At 37.7% G+C, this 23274-nt stretch overlaps 1 protein-coding gene across 2 annotated transcripts in view; it reads left to right on the top strand.

Annotated features, from left to right (window-relative positions):
- LOC100350425 (bifunctional heparan sulfate N-deacetylase/N-sulfotransferase 3) overlaps positions 1–23274 on the top strand; it is a 186251-nt gene that overhangs the window by 128999 nt on the left and 33978 nt on the right. For both annotated transcript variants that reach the window (XM_051820057.2, XM_051820058.2), the window contains exon 7: positions 22521–22703. In XM_051820057.2, coding sequence (XP_051676017.1) covers positions 22521–22703 — 183 coding nt within the window. The remainder of the gene's footprint in view (positions 1–22520; positions 22704–23274) is intronic.

Genomic DNA, 23274 nt, shown 5'->3' with positions numbered 1-23274 from the left:
ACATGGGAGGCAGTAAATGATAGCCTAATGCTTGGATTATTGCCACTCACAAGAGATACCCAGATGAAGTTATGGACTCCTGGCTTCAGCCTGACCCAGCTCCAGTTGTTATGGCCATTTGGGAAATGAATGCACAATAGAAGACATTCTCTCTCTCTCTCCCTCTCTCTCTCTTTCTCTCTTTCTTTCTTCTCCCTCCTCCCCTCCCTTCCTCTCTCTTTCTGTCACTCTGCCTTACAAATAAATAAATCTTTAAAGTAAATAAAAATTTTAGAAGTTGTTAGCAAATTTATTCCTTACATATTTGACACATACCATCCTTACATTTAATATTATAAATTATTTTAAGAGTTTCATCTTAAATTATATTGCATAATGTCTTTATAACATTATATGCAGATAGAAAATGAAATAGAATTGTGGTAATATAATGGTCATGGCAAAAGGTCATTTATTTCCATCTTTTCATCTTGTTGATATGCATCCTTCTTGACCTGGGAGAATTAAGCTTTAACACGCTACTGAATCAAATGCATGTGAGGAGTTCACTTCTCTAGCAGTGGATTCTTGTGAGAATTAAGAAAACAGGCAATCAAATCATCTTCTCCAGGGTAGAATTTTCTCAAGACACTGGTTAAAGAAGGCTATATTAAGAAATAGTTTTAAACCTCTAATATGAAACACCTATTATGTTGAGAGATGGAGCAAGAAAGCTTTATAAGCTATGACCCCTTCACTTAAAGAATTTACATTTTACTTATAATACATGTCAAAATTTCCTTCCTTTTTAAGAACTCCTTCCAACTTTAGGGAACTCAAATCATAAATAAGAGCCTGTAAGCCTATCTGACTATAGCTCTAGAAAGGACTTTTATTACTATTATGGGCAGTAGACAAACTTGTCCTTTGCTGTAGAGGGAAGCACTATTACTTTCTTGTGAAGTTATTTACCTCAAAAATTTATTTAAAAGTTGTTTACCTCAAAGGGCTAATTTAGAACAAAAGCAGTCAATGTCTCAGTTTATAAGACTTAACTGAGGGGCCAGCCTTGTGGTACAGATGGTTAAGCTGCTGCCTGTGATGCTGGTTCAAGTCGTGGCTGCTTCTCTTCTGATCCAGCTGCCTGCTAATGTCAAGCAGCAGAAGATGGTCCAAGTCGTGGGGCCCCTGCCACCCATGTGGGAAACCTAGTTCCAGGCTCTTGGTTTCGACCTGGTCCCTCCTCAGCTGTTGCAGCCATTTTGGAAATGAAACAGTAGATGGAAAATGTTTCTCCCTCTCTGTTTCTCTGTGTCACTCAGCCTTTCAAATAAATAAAATAAATCTTATACAAAGAAACGACAACAGAAATTTGAACGACTCCTTGAGGTCATGCCTTATCAAATACATAATCAGATTTTAACACTACTAATACTACATTAGAAAATATTCCTGTGTATGAATAGTAGTCTATACATTGAGGTTTCCAAAAATTACTTTTTATCAAAGTTAATGTTCCTCCAAGCTCTCATTTCTGCTAACCTGACTAAGAATGTAATTGCAACCATCTGAATGATGATAACTTTGGTAGGGGTGGGGGAAGGAGGGTGGAGGTTCACTCTCAATTAGACTTACAGCAAAACCTAGAAAAGTTACTTAGTACATGGGAAATGAAGTAATATCCTCCACCCCCAACATATCACTGTTCAGTTGTTCACTTACATTATCTTTGTGACAAGCTTTATTTCCTAAACTGTCTTCTTCAGTCAGAACAGTTATTTAGTGGCTTATGTGCTCACAGACAATCCCTGGTATTTTCCCTCTCGGACACATAGCTACCTGGGTGACTAATTTTAAGTCTTTATTTTTAAGTGGTTATTTTTAAGTATTGTTCTTGCTTGTCCTAGTCTTTTATCATCTATTTAAAGAGCTGGTTTCTGTACTAAATTGGTTCTTACAAAGTATTTCAATATTTTAGGAATGACTTTATTAGAGCTGTCCTAAAATAAATAAATAAAAATTCTAAATGGTTTTAAAATTTAGAAACTTTAACAGTTAATGACTAGCTTTTAAAAAACAGATAGTTTCTTAATTCACAAAATAATTACATTGTTGGATATTTTCATTCCCTACCACAACCACCAGAATGAAGTCAGCCTTCTAAGAAAATATAATTGAAACCTCCTGGTAATGAAGCTGATCTTTGTGATTACCTAAATTTAATTCATGTACATGAGCCCAAATCAGATTTTCATATGGGTCAATTTTCTTGAAGCATTTTTTTTATTCTGCCTAATATTTGAAGTTAAATTCAATACGTTTATGGACATTGAGTTTAATTTAATTTCTTCTTGATATCTTCATTATGCTATGGAAGCCGTGCTTTAAAACTAAGATTTAAAACTAGAAAATAAAGATATTTTCATTGCAAAATTGAATATAATCTTTGTGCTATGTGCCTACCTAAAAGAGATTTTTCTTAATGATTCGTTTTTAAATCTGTCATAAACTGGAACTATATTCATTATTTTGGCACTTGGTGAGTTTAATGGAACAAGAACAGCTGTTGTCTGGTCTCTAAATAACTGCAAGAGGATTTTTCACAGTAATGTAGAGACAATAACAGAACAGCATGAGCAAGTTACACAAAGCAAATTAATTGAAAATTGGTGGTCTGAGAACTGGAGATACTCATTGCATGTAAACATTTGTTCAAGAAGCTAAAGTAATAATGTATTAAGCCCATAGAATTACTTCTTCTGCCACCTAACAGAAATGTTAATTGTTAATCAATCATTAGCTTGTAATAAAAGGGCTGAACTTGCAGTTCTGAATGTATAGCCAGAAAAACTAAGTGAGAAATATAAATGTTCTGAAAACGACAAACCTCTCCAAGCTAAATTGGTTTAAATTACATTAACCCTATGACTGTACCTTTGAAACCTGTCCCTAATTGAGAGCAATTGATTTACCCTTCCAGCTTTCCTTTAAAGCCTATCAGACTCCAAATTCAAAACGTTAAGTGCCCTTTGCCAAATTATTCTGCATTCGAGCTTTCCTTTGGGATTCTTAAATGATGACTAAGGCACAGGCAGGTAGGAAAAAAAAGTACCCAGTGAATTTACTCCTTAGAAATTAAAATGATACTTTTTTTCCTCCCATTGAAAATGGTTATACAATTCATGAAAGTGCTTTCTTTGCATAAAATAGCTATTATAGGGTCCAGTGCTGTGGCACAGTGGGTTATTGCCCTGGCCTGGATCTTTGGTATCCCATATGGGTGCTGGTTCTAGTCCCGGCTGTTCCTCTTCCAATCCAGCTCTCTGCTATGGCCTGGATAGCAAGTCCTTGGGCCCCTGCACCTGCGTGGGAGACTTGGAAGAATCTCCTGGCTCCTGGCTTCAGATAGGCGCAGCTCCGGCCGTTGCAGCCATCTGGGGAGTAAACCAGCAGATGGTCTCTGTCTCTATCTCTACCTCTCTGTAACTCTTTCAAATAAATAAAATAAATCTTTTTAAAAAATAAAAAATAGCTATTGTAATACAAAAATATGAAAGATAGTGAGAGGGTCCATCATGCCAAAATTTCAAATGTCTCACTCATACCCAGGATAAAAAAAGGTCAACTTTCTGGCATTTAAGGAGAATTTGGGAAGATGATTTTTAAAAAGAGTCATGCTGTATGGCGAGTATGAGTCCCTTTACTTGTGTAGAGCAGAGGGGTGAGTATTTGTCCCATTGCCCATCTCAGATCGTTGTGTTTTTTTTTTTTAATTTTTTTTAAATTTATTTATTTGAGAGATAGAGTTGCAGACATAGAGAGGGAGAGACAGAGAGAAAAGTTTTTCATCTGCTGGTTCACTCCCCAAATGGCTGCAACGGCCAGAGCTGAGCCAGTCTGAAATCAGGAGATTCTTTGGGTCTCCCATGAAGGTGCAGCAGGGTCCCAAGCACTTGGGCCATCTTCTACTGTTTTCCTAGGCACTAGTAGAGAGCTGGATCAGAAGAGGAACAGCTGGGACATGAACTGACACCCATATGGGATGCCAGCGCCACAGGCGGAGGCTTAGCCCACTAGGCCACAGCGCTGGCCCTTCAGATACATCTTGAGGGTCTCCAAAACCATCATAGAGCCTGATAAATATTCCTTGCAGGAGTGAGACAAAGTTGGTTTCTGTCTCACAACTGACAAAACTAAACTGAGAGGAGAGATTTGCTAAAATAGTCTGTGTCAGACAAAGAGACAGCCAATTCTGGGAATTACAGCCCCTCATTTTCAAAATCAAGACCCACATATCACAAGGCCCAGATATGGAACTGTTGATAGGAATATCAGATCAGCCTGAGATCCTTTAAAAGGAGATGCTGCTCAAGAGGTCTCCTAACAAGGAACTGGAGGTGCACTGGTCTCGGAAAGGAAAGGAAATTGCATCAGTGGGATCAGAAGTGGAGTCTCCAAGGATGTCAGACAGTTTTAAACACATGTCATCTCTTCTTTTGATATTGACTGATAGATTGTTAGAATGATTAATTAAAAAAAAAAAGAAAAAGAAAAATAGAGAGATTCCATCAACTAATTCACTGCTAAAATGCACAACAGCCAGGTACGGGCCATGCTGAAGCCAAGAGCCAGGAAACCCATTCTGCTCTCCACATGGGAGGCAGGGGTACAAGTACTTGGGCCATCCTCTGTTGCCTTCCCAAGCACATGAGCAGGAAGTAGTATTGGAAGCAAAACAGTCCAGGATTGACCTGACACTCTGATACAGGATGCCAGAGTTGTAAGCTGTGGGTCAACATCAGCCCCAATGCATGCAGTCTTAGACAGTATCACTTAAATGATAATTCTCTATGTACCTTTCCCTGCTTCATCTGCATGTCTCAAATACTAAGGGATCAGAAACTTCAGTAAGTAGGAGGAAGAGTAAAATCATCCACAAGAGAAGACAATGTTGGTCACTTTTCCCAGCCCCTCTTGCAAATCTCTTTCACAAGTCCTGGCTCAATTAAAAAAATTGAAACTGAATATTGCAAAAAGTTTAGAGTTATGGTTATTTTCTGGACCAGAAAACTTAGAAAAAAAGTCAAGTTTCCATTAATGACCAAAAACCACATGAGAATTTTCTGTCACCTGAGAGACTAAGAAAATTATTCTGCCTATATTATCCTTAACCCAGGGATGAGGGAAATATCACCCACACTGAGTGAATTCTAAAAAGACAATGGAAAAAAGGTAATTATATTGCTTTCATGATTATACCACAAATCTTAAGTGTTTAATTTATGGGCTACACAATACTTATCTAAATTTGAATATTTTAGTAAGGGATTTTATATTAACATGTTTATATAATGAGCATAAATACAATATGAAAATTTATAGGATGGAATAAATACTATTTTTAAATGCCTTGGTAATCATCATAAACTCACAGTAATATTAGAAGATGTAAATCCATATCTCACATCATTTTCTTTAAAATTTTGAAATTTGGAAGCTCACTGTTTTCAAATCTGATTACATCATCATTGATTTTATTCCATTATGTGGCTGTTAACAGTGCATAATAGAAAGAGCACAAGTGATTATTCTGTGACTTTAGTGTCCTTCACTTATATTTTCATTATTCTTAGCTATGAGCCATGGTTTCTTAGGAATCTCTTAAGCCAGTTGGATATTTTGTGGCAAATGCATTTTTCTCAATTTAAATGTTGCATCTGAAATTTATAAATTGATAAATATACTACAAAGCAAATAATATTAGCTATTCATAACAAATGAAGCAGATAGAGGCAGCAAGACTTTGAGATTAAAAGTAGGTTAGTTGGGGCTGGTGCTTTGGCGTAGCAGGTAAAGCCGTCACCTGCAGTGCCAGCACCCCACATGGGCGCCAGTTCAAGTCCCGGCTGCCCACTCCACTTCCAATCCAGCTCTCTGCTATTGCTTCGGAAAGCAGTGGAAGATGGCCCAAGGACCCGTTTGGGAGACCCGGGGAGTCTCCTGGCTCCTGGCTTCAGATCTGCGCAGCACCAGCCATTGCAGTTGTCTGGGGAGTCAGCCGGCAGATGGAAGACCTCTCTGTCTCTCTCTGTAACCCTGCCTTTAAAATAAATAAATAAAACTTTTTTTAAAAAAAGCAGGTAAGTTACTATACCCAAATAATATTTGTTAATATTATACACCATGGCACTGAGAGTATACCATGGCCATGTGAAACAGAAAATCCTACAGCTTCATAATTTACCTGATTATAGAAAGATTAAAATGTTCTCTGAATAGCTGACTTATTTGCTGTACACATGTAGTAAAAACCAAATGAACTCCAAAGAATCCTTGCTCAAGTGCCATCTTAAGAACATACCAAGTAATTATAACAGGTTAACCTTGGTGGCAAGAATTTCAAGACAGGTGTAAATAATGTTTTATCCAGTGAAATTATTCCCTGCATTTTCTCTGATAATGTATATTTCTTGGGTGATTCCTGTGTTGTTTGCAACTATACTGAGCTGTGAACATGTATTACTTCCTTGAATCCTCATAAGTAAAGCACCCAGAACTATCAAAACTACCATTTCTTCCTCCACAGTCTGATGAAAGATAGAAAATTTTTCTACCTCCAGTGTTCTCATTCATGTTTGATTTCTCTTTCACCTGGAACTTGCTAAAATCTAAAACTACATAGTCAGAGCTAACACTACTCCCAAATAATAGTTCCCAGTTAGTAAGAATCATGAAAAAAAAAAAGAGATGCAGTGATTTGACATGAAGAGGGCAGTTTTCCTCAGAGCTCAATCATAATTTTTCAGCATTTATGAAATCTAGTAGACTGTCTCTTCCTTTATGTTTTGTTCCTATTCACTCCCCTGAGGAATAGGGAACTGGAACCAATGTGATGAATGTAAGCCAAGTGGCATGGTAGATACCAGCCGTTAAAACTTGCATTCTGTTTGTCTGAGGAATTTCACATACTTTAAATTTTTTTCTTAATATTGAGGTCAAACATACAAATCAAGATGCATCAATGATGATGACCAAATCAATGTTATTTACAACAATAAAAATTTATAAACAAGCTCAGTGACCAACAACAGAAAGTAAGTTGTGATGATTAGTAAGACTGATTACTATTTGGTCATTAAAATACACATATGGATATTTTAAAGCATTTTAATACTTCAGTAAAAGTGCTAAGAAATATTGCTAAGCAACAAACACTGTGTACCAAGTTACACAATACTTTAACATATATGTGAGATATTTTATATTAAAAACAACTTATTTAGATAAAATTTGTAAAAATATGTAAGGCCTTATATATAATATATATAAATATTTGAGGCAATTTTTGAGTTTTTTTCAATTTTCTATGTTTTTTACATTGAATGTAAAATTTTTAAGATGATTTATTTATTTGAAAGGCACAGTTACTGATTGAGAGAAGGAGAAGTAAGAGAGGGATATTCCATCTGCTGGTTCACTTCCAAAACGGCCACAATGGACTGGAGCTGAGCTGGTCCGAAGCCAGAAGCCAGGAGCTTCTTTTGGGTCTCTCACATGGGTGCAGCGGCCCGAGCACTAGGGCCCTCCTCTACTGCTTTCCTAGGCACACTAGCTAGGAGATGGATCGAAAGTGGAGCAGCCAGGACTCGAACCAGTGGCCATATGGGATGCCATCCTTACCTACTATGCCACAACACTGGCCCTGAATGTGCAATTTTTAAAAGAGGAAAGGCTGTCTACAATGAGGACGAATTTAATTCAACAAATTCTTATCAGTAGGCTATTATACAATTAAATTAACACTTATTTAATGAACCATTCACATAATTATAGACACAATGGAGACTATAACATTGTTCCTGCTCTTAGTGAGTTCACAGTTTAGCAAAAGGAACATAACAAGCGAAAACAACTTATAACAAAAAGTTTAAGAGAGCATAAGTTTCAGTTAAGATATAAAGAAGCCACTTCAAATTGGAAGATGCAAGGATGAGTGAAAACACAGGAGGGTATTCTGTGTAGAATAGGCTACATCACAAATGCATGGAAGCAAGAAAAGTAAAGAAGGTAAATGGAAACCTCTGCAGATGGAGAAGGTAGGGGTAGATCATGATGGACTCTTGAAGCAGTAAGGTCACTGACTCTAGAACTACACCATCTAATATGCAGCCAACACTTGAAATGTGGCTATTTAAAGACTTATTAAAAATACAAAGTATCTCATTAATTATATTTACATGGATTATATGCTGAATGGATAATATTTTAACATATTAAATGTATTATTGAAGTCAATTTCACTTTTTAGTTTTTGTAATGTAGCTACTAAAAATGTAAAATTGGGGGCCAGCACTGTGGCGCAGAAGGGTAAGCCTCCACCTGCAGTGTTAGCAGCTCATTTGGGAACTGCTTCAAGTCCCAGATGCTCCACTTCCATCCAGCTTCCTGCTAATGTGCCTGGGAAAGCAGCAGAAAATGGCCCAAGTGATAGGGGCCTTGCAGTCATGTAGGAGACCCAGAGAAAGCTTCTGGCACCTGGCTTTGGCCTAGTCCAACCTCGGCCATTGCAGCCATTTGGGGAGTGAACCAGCGGATGGCAGGTTCTCTCCTTCTTTTTCTGCATATATGCCTTTCAAACTAATAAAACTTAAAAAAAATGTAAAATTATCCATGTGACTCCTATTATGTATCTGTCAGACAGCAGTGTTCTAGGGGATAGATTAGAGGAGCATAAAATTGGAAGGAGAAAGACCAGCAAGAAAGCTTTTAAAGAACTCAGGTAAAATAAAATGAGAGATTAAACCAGGAAATGGGGCCGGTGCTGTGGCACAGTGGGCTAAGCCTCTCCCTGCAGTACTGGCATCCAGTATGGGTGCTGGTTCATCCCCGGCTGCCCCTCTTCTGATCCAGTTCCCTGATATGGCCTGGGAAAGCAGTAGAAGATGGCCCAAGTGCTTGGGCCCCTGTACCTGCATGGGAGACCCAGAAGAAACTCCTGGCTCCTGGCTTGATTGGTGCAGCTCTGGCCATCGCAGCTATTTTGGGAGTGAACCAGCGGATGGGAGACACTTCTCTCTGTCTCTCCCATTCTCTGTAAGTAACTCTACCTCTCAAATAAATAAAAATCTTTAAAAACAAAAACAAAATTAAAAAAGGAAAGTTCAACTAAGGATAGACATGAAGAGTTGGGATTTTAAAAGAGACTGTTATGGGCTGGCGCTGCGGTTCACTATGCTAATCCTCCACCTGCGGCGCTGGCACCCCGGGTTCTAGTCCCAGTCGGGGCGCCGGATTCTGTCCTGGTTGCTCCTCTTCCAGTCCAGCTCTCTGCTGTGGCCCAGAAAGACAGTGGAGGATGGCCCAAATACTTGGGCCCTGCACCCACATGGGAGACCAGGAGGAAGCACCTGGCTCCCAGCTTCGGATTGGCGCAGCGCGCTGGCCGTAGTGGCCATGTTGGAGGTGAACGAACAGAAAAAGGAAGACCTTTCTCTCTGTCTCTCTGTCTCTCTCTCACCGTCTAACTGCCTGTCAAAAGAGAGAGAGAGAGACAGAGAGAGAGAGACTGTTATGACAAAACCAGATCAGTTGATTAGGAAGGAGCTAGTAAGTATCTGGAATATTGTCAGTAATGACCTTAAGCCAAAGCCAAATTAAGTCATGCAAAAAGACAACCAGATCCATTGTAAAGATTTATTCATTCAGCTATTTATTTACTAAGCATCTGCTAGATGCTAGTTATTATCTAGATGCCTAGGTACTAAGGATCCGGCAATGATAAAACAAATGATGTCTCTGCTCTCCTAGAGCATATTTGTACTCTATTTTAAACATATGCGTTCAATTTTTCGATGCTGAAAGTGAGATAGCTATGGAAAATTCAGATAAAAGTGATGATTAGATACCTAATGTTCATATATAAAATTTACGAGAAAAGTATGGATAGTAGCTTGAGAATTTGGGATCATGTTGATGCCATGTGGAGATAGCATGTGAGGACAAAACCCTAAGAAATGCTAGCTGTTTAAAGGTAATGTGGAGAAAGGAGAATCAATAAAGGATATAGATGGAGAAGAATTAGGAGAAACATTTTCCAAAAAGCCAAAGACAGAGAAAATTAAGTACAGTTAACTATCAAATGAAGCAGATGGTTAAAATAATATTAAGACTACCAAGTATCAATGTGATTATATAGCTAAAAGGTTACTGATAACCTTTGAAAAGGCATTTATTTTCAGATAAAAGGAAGGGACAAACACCAGATTGCAAAGAACTTAAAAAGACCCCCGAAGCACAGGCAATCAAAGTAAAAACAGACAAATGGATTATATCAAGTCAAAAGCCTCTGCCCTGCAAAGGAAACCATCAACAAAGTGAAGAGGCAACCAACAGAAAGGGAGAAGGTATTTGCCAACTATGCAACTTATAAAGGGTTAATATCCAGACTCTATGAAGAACTCAAGAAGCTCAACAACAACAAACCAAACAATCCAGTTAAGATATGGGCAAAGGACTTGAACAGGCATTTTTCAAAAGATGAAATTCAAATGGCCAACAGACACTTGAAAAAGTGCTCAGGATCACTAGCCATCAGAGAAATGGAAATAAAAACCATGATGAGGTTTCACCTCACCCAGTTAGAATGGCTTTCATACAGAAAGCAACAAACAATAAATGCTGGCAAGGAAAATACACTGTTGGTGGGAATATAAACTAGTACAGCCATTGTTAAAAATAGCAAGCAGATTCTTCAGAAAGCTGAAAATAGATCTACTATATGACCCAGCCATCCCATTCCTGCTTATTTACCCAAACAAAATTAAATCAACATATGAAAGAGTTATCTGTACCCCTATGTTTATTGCAGCTCAAGTCACAATAGCTAAGATATGGAATCAACCCAGATGCCCATCAGCCAATGACTGGATAAAGAAAATGTAGTATATATGCACTACTACTATGCTGTACTACTACTATTTATACTATTCATCCATAAAATAGAATCAAATCCTGTCTTTTACAACAAAATAGATGCAACTGGAAACCATCATACTTAGTAAAATAAGCCAGTCCCAAAAAGACAAATACCATATGTTCTCTCTGATCTGTGGTAACTAATAGAGTACCTAAAAGGTAATCTATAGGAGAGAAATTGACACTCTGAGATGCAGTGATTTTGAACAACCCTTGTCTCCACCATTGTGAAACAGTGTTTTAATCTTAGTATCTGTTGAATGCTTTAGTTAGTGGAGAGTTAAGCTTAAAATTATAAAATAAACTGAAAGTATGTCCCTGTAAAAATTGAAAGAAAGAATAAGAAAGGAAGGAGGAGGTTAGGGTGAGATTGTGGGTGGGAAGGATGGTGGAATGGAAGTATCGCTACGCTCTTAAGCTGTATATATGAAATGCCTGAAATTTGTTCACCACATATAAATTTTTAAAAAACTGAAAAAATGAGAATGGAAGTGAGGAGTAAGGCAGCATGTATATACTGCTTCTTTGAAGAATGTGACTGAGAAGGAGAGTGGTAGAGGAGATTAAAAACTCAAGGAGAGCCTAGGACATAATGGAATAAGATGTCATAGTGGTTGAAAACAGATGGAATGAAAGCACTGGGAGATACACATGAATTAGTTTAGAATACAGAATGGAACACCTTTGCCTGCCACTGCAGATGTCAGGAGGAATTTTTGTAAGACAAATGTGTATGGAAAAGGGTAGAGACCTGAGAGAATTCCTGCCTGATGGTCATTATTCCCTAGTTTTTATGAGATACTTAGCTTGGAAGTTGAGTAGGAGTGAGATTGAGCAGAAGGCTTCAAGAGAAGTATGAAAGTTTGAAATAGCTGCTAAAGGGAACTGAAGAGCCAAGTGACAAGAAATAAAAAGAATATCCAATAGTACTTAGGATTCAATTGAGATTGGGAACCATATGCTTATGTGATATGAATAGCTCCCATTGTGTTTTTCTGTAGCTGTACTGAACAGTCCTTATGTAGGAGTGAAATAATTAAATGGAAGAATTGATCCAAAATCTTAGATTGGCAGCACTGAAAGCACACAGACGATTTAGGAATTTGATGGTTTTTAATGTTTTAATTAAGATGTTAAAAGAATGCATATTGTGGGGTACCCTGTGCTGTTTCTATACATGTATTGATTGTAGAATGTTCAGATTAGGGTAAGCATATCTATCCCCCCCACAAATTTATCATTTCTTTGTAGTAAAAACATTCCGAATCCTTTCTTCTGTTTTGAAATATATACCATGTTATTGTCTATAGTCACCCTACTGTGCAGTAGAACAACAGAACCTATTTCTCTTATCTAACTAGAACTTAATACCCACTGACCAAACCTTCCCACCTCCCCTTCACTCTATTATCCCTAACCTCTGGTAACCCTACTCTACTCTGAACTTCTATGAGACTGACTTTTTTAGAGCCCACATATGAATAAAGCTATGTGGCACTTAACTTACTGTGGAGGAAATCTACAATTTTTTCAGTAGTTACTTATTTTTTTATTTGAAATGGGGGAGAGAGAGAGGTCTTCAATCTGCTGGTTCACTCCCCAGTTGTCAGCAACAGACAAGGCTGAGCCAAGCCAAAGCCAGGAGCCAAGAACCCCAGATGAATGTTCCATATGGATTGCAGGGTCCCAAATACTTGAACCATCATCTGCTGCCTCCAGTGGTGCTGTTTAGCCGAAATCTAGGTCAAAGAAGAGGCAGGAATCAATACCAGGCATTCCAAAATGGAATGTAGACATCCCAAGCAGTGGTTTAACCACTGTATCGCAATGCTCACCCCACTATTTCGAATGAATAGCACTGAAAAAAAAATCGACCCTGGATTTCCCAATTTTTTAAACAAAATTTTTGGTGCCAACTCAAGGCACATACTATATAGCATAGGCAGTTCAGAGAATAAAATAAAAGACCCCATGCCAGCCCCCATGAACATTACAATCCAGAGATAAAAAAGCATAGTAAGAACCTGGGTAGGAAAATGTCAGAAATATAAAACTAGAGAGTTCAAAAAGCACAACCAAGAGCACCTATGTTGTATTTACCTAGAGAGATCTGAAAAAGTGGGTGTGACATTCTTGGACACATAGGCTTGAGTTAAATACAAAAGTAAAGCAGTGTATTCTAGAAAAAAGAAACTATATAAACAAAGCTATGGAAGTAGGCAGCAAACATTGGAAAACAGCAATCAAAGAAGCTGTTTTGTCTTACCCTCAATACAGAAGGGGTCTAAAAGAAGATTGGGAAAAATATTAGTAAACTATGCAACCGATAAAGGTTTAATAACCAGAATCTACAAAGAGATCAAGAAACACCACAACAACAAAACAAATAACCCAATTAAGAGATGGGCCAAGAACCTCGATAGACATTTTTTAAAAGAGGAAATCCAAATGGCCAACAGACACATGAAAAAATGTTCAGGATCACTAGCCATCAGGGAAATGCAAATCAAAACCACAATGAGGTTTCACCTCACCCAGGTGAGAATGGCTCAGATACAGAAATCTACCAACAATAGATGCTGGCAAGGATGTGGGGAAAAAGGGACACTAACCCACTGTTGGTGGGAATGCAAGATGGTAAAACCACTATGGAAGTCAGTTTGGAGATTCCTCAGAAACCTGAGTATAATCCTACCATACAACCCAGCCATCCCACTCCTTGGAATTTACCCAGAGGAAATTAAATTGGCAAATAAAAGAGCTGTCTGCACCTCAATGTTTATTGCAGCTCAATTCACAATAGCTAAGACCTGGAATCAACCTAAATGCCCATCAACAGTAGACTGGATAAAGAAATTATGGGATATGTACTCTGTAGAATACTATACAGCAGTAAAAAAAATGAAATCAAGTCACTTGCAACAAAATGGAGGAATCTGGAAAACATCATGCTGAGTGAAATAAGCCAGTCCCAAAGGGACAAATATTATATGTTCTCCTTGATCTGTGACAACTAACTGAGCACCTAGAAGGAAACCTGTTGAAGTGAAATAGACACTATGAGAAACAGTGACTTGATCAGCCCTTGTCCTGACTGTCGAGAAACAACTTACTACTATATTCCTTTTAGTATTTTTTTGTTCTGGTTAATACCATTGGTTTATCTCTTTAATTAACACACAATTATTCTTAGGTTTTAAATTTAACTGAAAAGTGATCCCCATTAAATATAAGAGTGGTAATAAGAGAGGGAGGAGATATACAGTTCTGCACATGCTCAATCGGACTTACTCCTAATGGTAGAGCTAGAAACGTGCCAGGGGATTCCAATTCAATCCCATCAAGGTGGAATATACCAATGCCATCTCACTAGTCAAAGTGATCAATTTCAGTTCAGAGTTGATCATAATGATACGTCTAGGAGTCAAAGGGATCACATAAACAACACTAGTGTCTGCTAGTACTAACTGATAGAATTAAAAAGGGAGAGAACAATCCAACATGGGAAGCGGGATACACAGCAGACTTGTAGAATGGCGGATGTCCTAAACAGCACTCTGGCCTCAGAATCAGCCCTAAAGGCATTCAGATCCGGCTGAAAAGCCCATGAGAGTATTTCAGGCATGGAAAGCCAAGACACTCTGGCAAAAAAAAAAAAAAAAAACCCTAAATGAAAGATCTCCGCGAGTGAGATCCCAGTAGAAATAACGGGCCATCAAAGAAGGAGGTGCCTTTCTCTGAAGGGAGGAGAGAACTTCCACTTTGACTATGACCTTGTCTAAATAAGATCAGAGTTGGCAAACTCAAGAGACTTCCATAGCCTTGGGAGCTCATGACAAGAGCCTAGGGTGATTACTGACGTCATAAACGAGAGTGTCAATTGTTAAATCAACAACGGGAGTCACTGTGCACTTACTCCCCATGTGTTGTCCAATGTGAATTAACGGTATAACTAGTACTCAAACAGTACTTTACACTTTGTGTTTCTGTGTGGGTTCAAACTGTTGAAATCTTTACTTAATCTACACTAAATTGATCTTCTGTATATAAAGGTAATTGAAAATGAATCTTGATGTCAACGGAATGGGAGAGGGAGCGGGAGATGGGATGGTTGCATGTGGGAGGGAGGTTATGGGGGGGGAGGGAAGCCACCAAAATTCAAAAGCTGTACTTTGGAAATTTATATTTATTAAATAAAGTTTAAAATCAATAAATAAATAAATAATAAAAATTTAAAAAAGAAGATTGGAAAGGTATGCTGAGGCTGTGTGTTGTAACTTAGGATGACACACTAAATGGAATTAGAAGGCTTGAGCCAGGATATTACAAAATAGGAGGTTTTTGTGGAGATATCACTAGAATAGCCTTTCTGCTCAAAATTTTTTTATTTTCCAAAAAAACACATGCTCATGTCATGGTACATAATTTTGAAAGTGATGGAACTCATATTTTTCATGATTATAAAAATGAAACTTAGAGTTTAATCACTGTGGCATAAAATAAACTGTTTTCTTGATTCCTTCATAAATAATATTTCTGATCTGGGGCTGTACGTCAAGGAGGAAGAAGGACAAGAAGTAAATTATAGTCTACTTGTCATCTGCTACACCTTTAAAATTCCATGAAATAAGGTAAAAATCAACATGAAGACAGCCTTTTAAGCAGAGAAGTTTTAAGGTAGTATTCATTTGAAACATCATGTGGAAATGGAGAAGAATTTTGGTTTGATACAAAAGGATTGAGGGTGAGTGTTTTCAGCAGTTATGATGCCACATGGGGCACCTGCATGCCTTATCACAGTGCTAGGATTAGAGTTCTGGTTCCACTCTCCATTCCAGCTTCATAATTATGTGCAACCTGTGAGGCAGCAGATTATGGCTCAAGTACACATGTTAGGAGACCCAGATGGAGTTCTAAACTCCTAGCTTCAGTCTAGTCCAGCATTGGCTTTTGCAAGCATTTGGGAACTGAACCAGCAAATACGAGACTGCTCACTCTCTCACTCTCTCTCTCTTTCAAATAAAGAAAATAATAAATAATCTTTTTTTAAAAGGATCATACATGTCTATCTGAACCAGTTTTATCTTCCCCTTAGCAATCTGTGCCTCACAATACATCTGTTAGCAGTGCAGAAACCTCCAAAAACCATGATCAAGGGTACCTACCAAGTTGTTCATTGTGATAGGGACAGCTCTAAGTCTATACTACTGAAATATATGGTTAAGATAACTCTATTTTTAAAATGTACTCAAAAAGACCACTACAGAGCCACCGTAGCTTTGATGACTTGAATTTCTCTTTGGTATAAACATATATAGTTCCATGAGAAATAAACATTTCCCTGAGAAAACTGAGTCTACTCAATTTTCCTCGAATCATGTTCCACCAGCAAGTACATCAGGACAACTAGAGGGGAACTCTCTAAAATGAAGGTGCCACGACCCCCTTCAGACATAGAAAAATATATTTTTTTGAGAATGAAGCCTGATGGCCAGACTTTAAAACTTCCTAGATGATTTTACATAAGATAAAACATTTGAATCTGGTCACCCAGGATACTAAAACTAAACAAAAGAGGTTGGCTGAGTGTCGGAGGTGGGAGGAAGACATTTTTGTTGTAAATTCTGTCTCCTGAATTCTGAATCTTTTCACAAACAAAGCTTAAAAAATGAGTATAATATTTATATCTGCACCCCAGTAACCAGGCAGAGCATCTGGCAAATGACAGTACAATCAGTAAAACGTCATGGATTTGAACTGAGCAGCGTGGTCATAAACGGCATGGTGTATAAGAAATAACTGATCTCTTACATCTTTATTTTCTGTTCACTTCTGCTGACCTCAACAGAAGTAGTGCTGCACTTTCAACAGCTTTTGAACCAAGACTCATGTTTCTGTCCTAATTCTTCTTGGTGATATTTCAGGTGTCCCCCATACGTGGAAGTGAATGGATTCAGAGGGTTTATGCTGGATGTACAGATAATCTTTCCCAAATGTTTTTCTTAGCTCCAATCACAAATGATATCTCTTTCCTTTCTCTTAAATAATACTATAAACAGTATTTGTCATTTTGCCTTGTACAGAAAAAAAATCAGGTAAGTATCTTGATATAAATATCAGTGTCAGGCTAGAAAGATATTCTTTTGACCTCCACACAAAGTAATGCTGATAAGGAAGTAAACATTAAGTACCCTGATTTGATCAGTATAAATTGTAAACATGTATTGAAATATCAGACTTTACTCTATAAATATGTGCTATTACTATAGGTTAATCAAAAAAAGAGTTTTAAAAAACAAAGTTTTAAGGGAATGGAAGCAATACTTTTAGAAGAATTTGTTCAACTATTATATAAACTTTATGCCTTGGCATAGTTTCCAATATTTGAGTTTTAGACAGCTAATTAGTCTTTTAGATAACAACTAATTACTCATAGTATGCTTATTGCAAAAATTGCTTAGAAATGCAAGTATAATAACATTTCCTTCTCATTGAAATCTCCAAATATTATAAAAGTAAGTTATTTTGACCTAGTTCACCTTAAAAAATAAATAAAACCTCAGTTCTGAAACACTTAAAATTATAAAAGCATCTTGTTTTTAAAAAGGCTAATACCTACTTTCCCTGAACTGGTAACCTTTCGAGCTTTTATTTGTTTCTGTGCTGTGCAGAGATTATTGTCAGATGAAGCACTGCCAAGAAGTGAAGTGGCTTTATAAATATCACAGGTCAGAATACGGGTAAAGAAGGAATGTTGTGGGAAAAGCAAGCTATGTTTTTGATCAAAACATTCTTGTTGGCCGGCGCCACGGCTCACTAGGCTAATCCTCCACCTTGCGGCGCCGGCACACCAGGTTCTAGTCCCGGTCGGGGCACCAGATTCTGTCCCGGTTGCCCCTCTTCCAGTCCAGCTCTCTGCTGTGGCCAGGGAGTGCAGTGGAGGATGGCCCAAGTGCTTGGGCCCTGCACCCCGTGGCAGACCAGGAGAAGCACCTGGCTCCTGCCATCGGATCAGCGCGGTGCGCCGGCCGAGCGCGCTGGCCGCAGCGGCCATTGGAGGGTGAACCAATGGCAAAGGAAGACCTTTCTCTCTGTCGCTCTGTCTCTCTCTCTCACTGTCCACTCTGCCTGTCAAAATAAATAAATAAATAAATAACATTCTTGTTACGTATCTATTCCCACCAATCCAGTTGTACAGAGCATCCTAACTAACAAATAATAAAGAAAACTTGGGACAGGTCACATGTTCAGCAAAAGATTTGAACACTCTCTCAGAGAAACTGTTGTCATTCGTTTAAAAAGAAAGTTTAAAAGAAGTGATGTGTTTTATTTCCTAACAAATTATGCTCTCTTATGGCCTTGTATTTCTTTAAGAACAAAATATAAATCCCAGACTTCAGTCTAAAGTCTAAATGGATCATGAGGTGACATGCGCTCCAAACACATCAGCTTAAATAGTCCTCTTGCTGAGGGTGAACTTTGCATTATGTTAAAGTGAGAATACAAAAACAGAATTTGAAGCCTGGGAAAGGTCCCCTGCTTGGAGGCTAAGTATTAGCTTTTGCTTTACAGGACTAAATTCAGGAGCATATACAAAGGAACTTCAAAAAGTTGATAGAAAAATGGAATTAAAAGATAAAAAATGTTTTGTTGCAAAAAAAATTTTGAAACCCCATACATACCTATTCCATAACATGCATTTCCATGAACATTTTGAATATCTCTTATAGTCATGTATTTCAAAAAATTTTTAAAACAAAATTAGTTTCTAATTCCATTCTCCATAAACTTTTTGAAGTCCCCTCATAAATATCATCTTACTTCTTGCAAATCAGATTTGGTTTCAGCAAAAGCGTTACCATGGGCCGGCGCCGCGGCTCACTAGGCTAATCCTCCGCCTAGCGGCGCTGGCACGCCGGGTTCTAGTCCCGGTCGGGGTGCCGGATTCTGTCCCGGTTGCCCCTCTTCCAGGCCAGCTCTCTGCTGTGGCCAGGGAGTGCAGTGGAGGATGGCCCAGGTGCTTGGGCCCTGCACCCCATGGAAGACCAGGAAAAGCACCTGGCTCCTGGCTCTTGCCATCGGATCAGCGCAGTGCGCCGGCCGCAGCGCGCCGGCCGCGGCGGCCATTGGAGGGTGAACCAACGGCAAAGGAAGACCTTTCTCTCTGTCTCTCTCACTGTCCACTCTGCCTGTCAAAAAAAAAAAAAAAAAAAAAATTAAAAAAAAAAAAGCGTTACCATGAACTAGCTCATAATTCTTGAGCTGACTCTATCTTTGTCAGAGACAGTAGCAGTTTTTACTTTCTTTAGTTATGTAGGGGAAAAGTGTTACTCTGCTTTAATTGTCACATCATAAAATATTCTCTGAGCTTGAGAAGTGAATGTATTAGTAGCACCAAGTTAGAGAGCATCTCTAAGTTACCCATTTGCTGTCCAATGCAGATATTATTCAAGTGAAATATGACACATATATATTTATTGATAAATCTTACATAAAATGAAGAAAGAAATTTGAACTGGTGGCTAACCAAGTTAAATATATATATATAATTTTCTAATTGTATTAATATTTTTTCTTAAGAGAAAGGCAACTTGAGTATCAATTTGCTATTTGTCATTGAGCTACAATTTTGATGTAGAATATAAAACAAGTAGACTGCCTCTGGCAGACATTGGGAAAAATGTCCAAATTTAAGGATAAGTTTCATAAATTTTTCAATAGCCTACTGTTTTGAGAAATTTTGGAGGAAAAACAAAGGGATAAAAATAGAGTTTGGGGATTAAAGCTACTATAAATAAATAAGCAGAAAGTTAAATTTTAAGTCTCAATTTTCAGAAAGACCCAAAATGGGAAAAGTATTAGAAGCATTATTCCATCATGGAATAGGTGTGCTTGTAGCTATTTAAAATTACCCTCAAATTATTTTGTTTGTGAAAGTTCTTAAGGTTTGATATAAGTCCAGGCAGAGTGAAGAAAAACATAATTAAGTATTCTTCATCACAGAGATTTTCATATGAAAGCCTGAAGGATTTGTTCCATAGAATGTAAGATTATTTTCCTCTTATTCATAGCTGTAATTAATTACATTTTTGATTCATTATATCAAATATGAATATAACTTTGTCCTCATCACTGCCATTTTACCACAATGAATTTTCTTGAATGTTTCTTTCAGCCTCTTAATGATCAGTTATATTCATTATTATAATAAGAATTATTTCTATTTATTCACATGGCATTCAGTATTTTAGGAAAGTATTATTATCCCATAAATTATTTTTATGATCTTCTTTATAGCAGCATAAATATCACCATGGTTTTCTTTGCCATTGAAAATTTCATACTGAAGAGTTTTTTTCCATTTGTCAACAACTAATGAACAAAAATTATTTGCATTCATTTAAAGTAGTAGCTTTAAAAAAATACCAGTTATAGAACTCAGACCAACTTTATGAAGCCTACAGAATTCCAATTTATTTTATTGCAAAAAGTTCCCTGGGGCCAGCGTTGGGGCAAGGCAGATTAAGCCACTGCTTTTGAGGCCGGCATCCCAAATCGGAGTGCTGTTTCAGTCCCAGCTACTCCCTACAATCCAACTTCCTGATAATACACAAATGATGGCAGCCAAAGATGGCTCTTCTAGACATTGGGAAAGAAAAAACTGATGGAATACCTCTCTCTGCCTGTTTCTATCTCTAGTCCTCTGTCTCTCTGTGTCTGTCTTTCAAATAAAAAAAGGAATTAATTAAAAAAAAAAAAAGATGGCCCAAGTACTTAGCCCCCTGCTACCAATGTGGGACACCAGGATGAAGCTCCTGGCTCCTGGCTTCAGCCTTAGCCCAGATCCAATGGTTAGAGCCATTTGGAGGAGAACCAGTGGTTAGAAAACTTCCTTTCTCTCTCTCTCTCTCTCTCATTTTCAAATAAATAAATCATGCACACACACAAAAAAACTTCTCAAGCCACCAGCTTGTTGTGATTATTGCTTCTAGGAAATGCAAATTAGAAGACATTCAGTTAATGCTAATAATAACAATTCATTATTTACTTATACCACCTAACTTGAAGTACTACAGTATAAACCCAAATAAGTAGATTGAAATTACAAAACCTCAACCCCCTGAAATCCTGCTGCTTCACATGACTAGTAGTCCACCTATTGTAAAGTTATTATGTGTTGTTATTCTTAAGTGTTGAAACTTAACTGAAAAGTGATCGCTGTTAAACATAAGAGTGGGAATAAGAGAGGGAAGAGATTTGCAATTCGGGACATGCTCAAGCTGACTTATCTCAAACGGTAGAGTTAGAAACATACCAGGGGATTCCAATTCAGTCCCATCAAGGTGGCATGTACCAATGCCATCTCACTAGTCCCAGTGATCAATTTCTGTTCACAATTGATCCTAATGATAGGACTAAGAGCCAAAGGGAGCACATAAACAAGAATAGTGTCTGCAAATACTAGCTGATAAAATAAAAAAGGGAGAGAATGATCCAACATGGGAAGCGAGATACACAGCAGACCCATAGAATGGCAGATGTCCTAAACAGCACTCTGGCCTCAGAATCAGCCCTTAAGGCATTCAGATCTGGCTGAAAAGCCCATGAGAGTATTTTAGGCATGGAAAGCCAAGACACTCTGGCAAAAAAAAAAAACAAAAAAACAAAAAAACAAAAAAAAAAACCCTAAATGAAAGATCTCTGTGAGTGAGATCCCAGTGGAAAGAATGGGCCATCAAAGAAGGAGGTACCTTTCTCTGAAGGGAGGAGAGAACTTCCACTCTGACTACGACCTTGTCTAAATATGATCAGAGTCGGTGAACTCAAAAGGCTTCCATAGCCTTGGGAACTCATGACAAGAGCCTAGGGTGATTACTGATGCCATAAACAAGAGTGTCAATTTGTTAAGTCAACAACAGGAGTCACTGTGCACTTACTCCTCATGTAGGATGTCTGTCCTTAATGTGCTGTACATTGTGATTTAATGCTATAACTAGTACTGAAACAGTATTTTTCACTTTGTATTTCTATGTGGGTGCAAACTGTTGAAATCTTTACTTAATATATGCTATATGCTAAACTGATCTTCTGTATATAAAGATAATTGAAAATGAATCTTGATGTGAATGGAAGGGGAGAGGGAGCAGGAGATGGGAGGGTTGCGGGTGGGAGGGAAGTTATGGGGGGGGAGCCATTGTAATCCATAAGCTGTATTTGGAAATTTATATTCATTAAATAAAAGTTTAAAAAAAAGTTATTGTGTGTTGATATCTAGCGTGTTATTCAGTATCAGATTTGTTGCAAAATTGTGGGTATACAATGCCTGTTGAACTCACTTTTTGTTATGAAATATATTAAGATGTCAGAAAAAAATGTTCATTAAATCTTACTGATAACATCTTGGAAGTATGCATTTATATAATGAGGGTTTTGCAGGTATATTCAAAACGTTGTGAATTAAAAACTTATATAAACTACTTAAGAAAAAACATCTACATTGCTATGATTACATTGCCCTCTACTGTTAAAAATACTTGCTTACAGTGAAGTTCATGTGTTTTTTTCAGATCAGCATTTTCATGACCCATTTGTCCAACTATGGGAATGACCGACTGGGATTGTATACATTTGTAAATTTGGCTAATTTTGTACAGAGCTGGACCAACCTGCGACTTCAGACTCTGCCTCCGGTGCAACTGGCTCACAAGTATTTTGAGCTCTTTCCTGATCAGAAAGACCCTCTCTGGCAGGTAAAACTGGTTTCATAATTGGTATAACTAATTAATTCTACAAACGTATCTTTAGATGTATGAGATAATCCAAATCTGAAAAGTCAAGGCATCTAAGAAAACAAACTGTATTTTGAAAATGTTGGTATTTTTGAAAACTACTTCTTCCTGATACTATTGCTACATCTTGAGTTAAACTCTCTGTTGTGTTGCCATCAGAAGTTACAGAATTATGAAAGCTCAGTAAAGGATTTGGCGGTTGCAATATTTTCATCAGGAGTCAGATCAATTTCAGACTGCAGTAGGATGAAAGACTAGAAGATTATAAACAGGTTGTATGGTAGGCAGGTAGCCAGCTAACTAGAGGGTCTATGAGAAATGTGCAGAACTATGAAGCAGACCAACAGCCACAGAATGTGGTAACTTTCAAAAGTATTAAATGGGAATGCTTTTGGACATGAAGAGTGGTATGTTTCATGGGAAAAATCACCAATTTTCTTAAGAGAAAATAACACATGAAATGGCATATTCAAACCACCGTAGAACAGACTCATCAGAAGTGAAGGAACTACTTTGAAGTTGTCCATTCTAA

Source organism: Oryctolagus cuniculus, chromosome 8, assembly GCF_964237555.1.
Source record: "Oryctolagus cuniculus chromosome 8, mOryCun1.1, whole genome shotgun sequence".
Taxonomy (NCBI): Eukaryota; Metazoa; Chordata; class Mammalia; order Lagomorpha; family Leporidae; genus Oryctolagus; species Oryctolagus cuniculus.
This window is presented reverse-complemented; position numbering and strand designations above follow the sequence as displayed.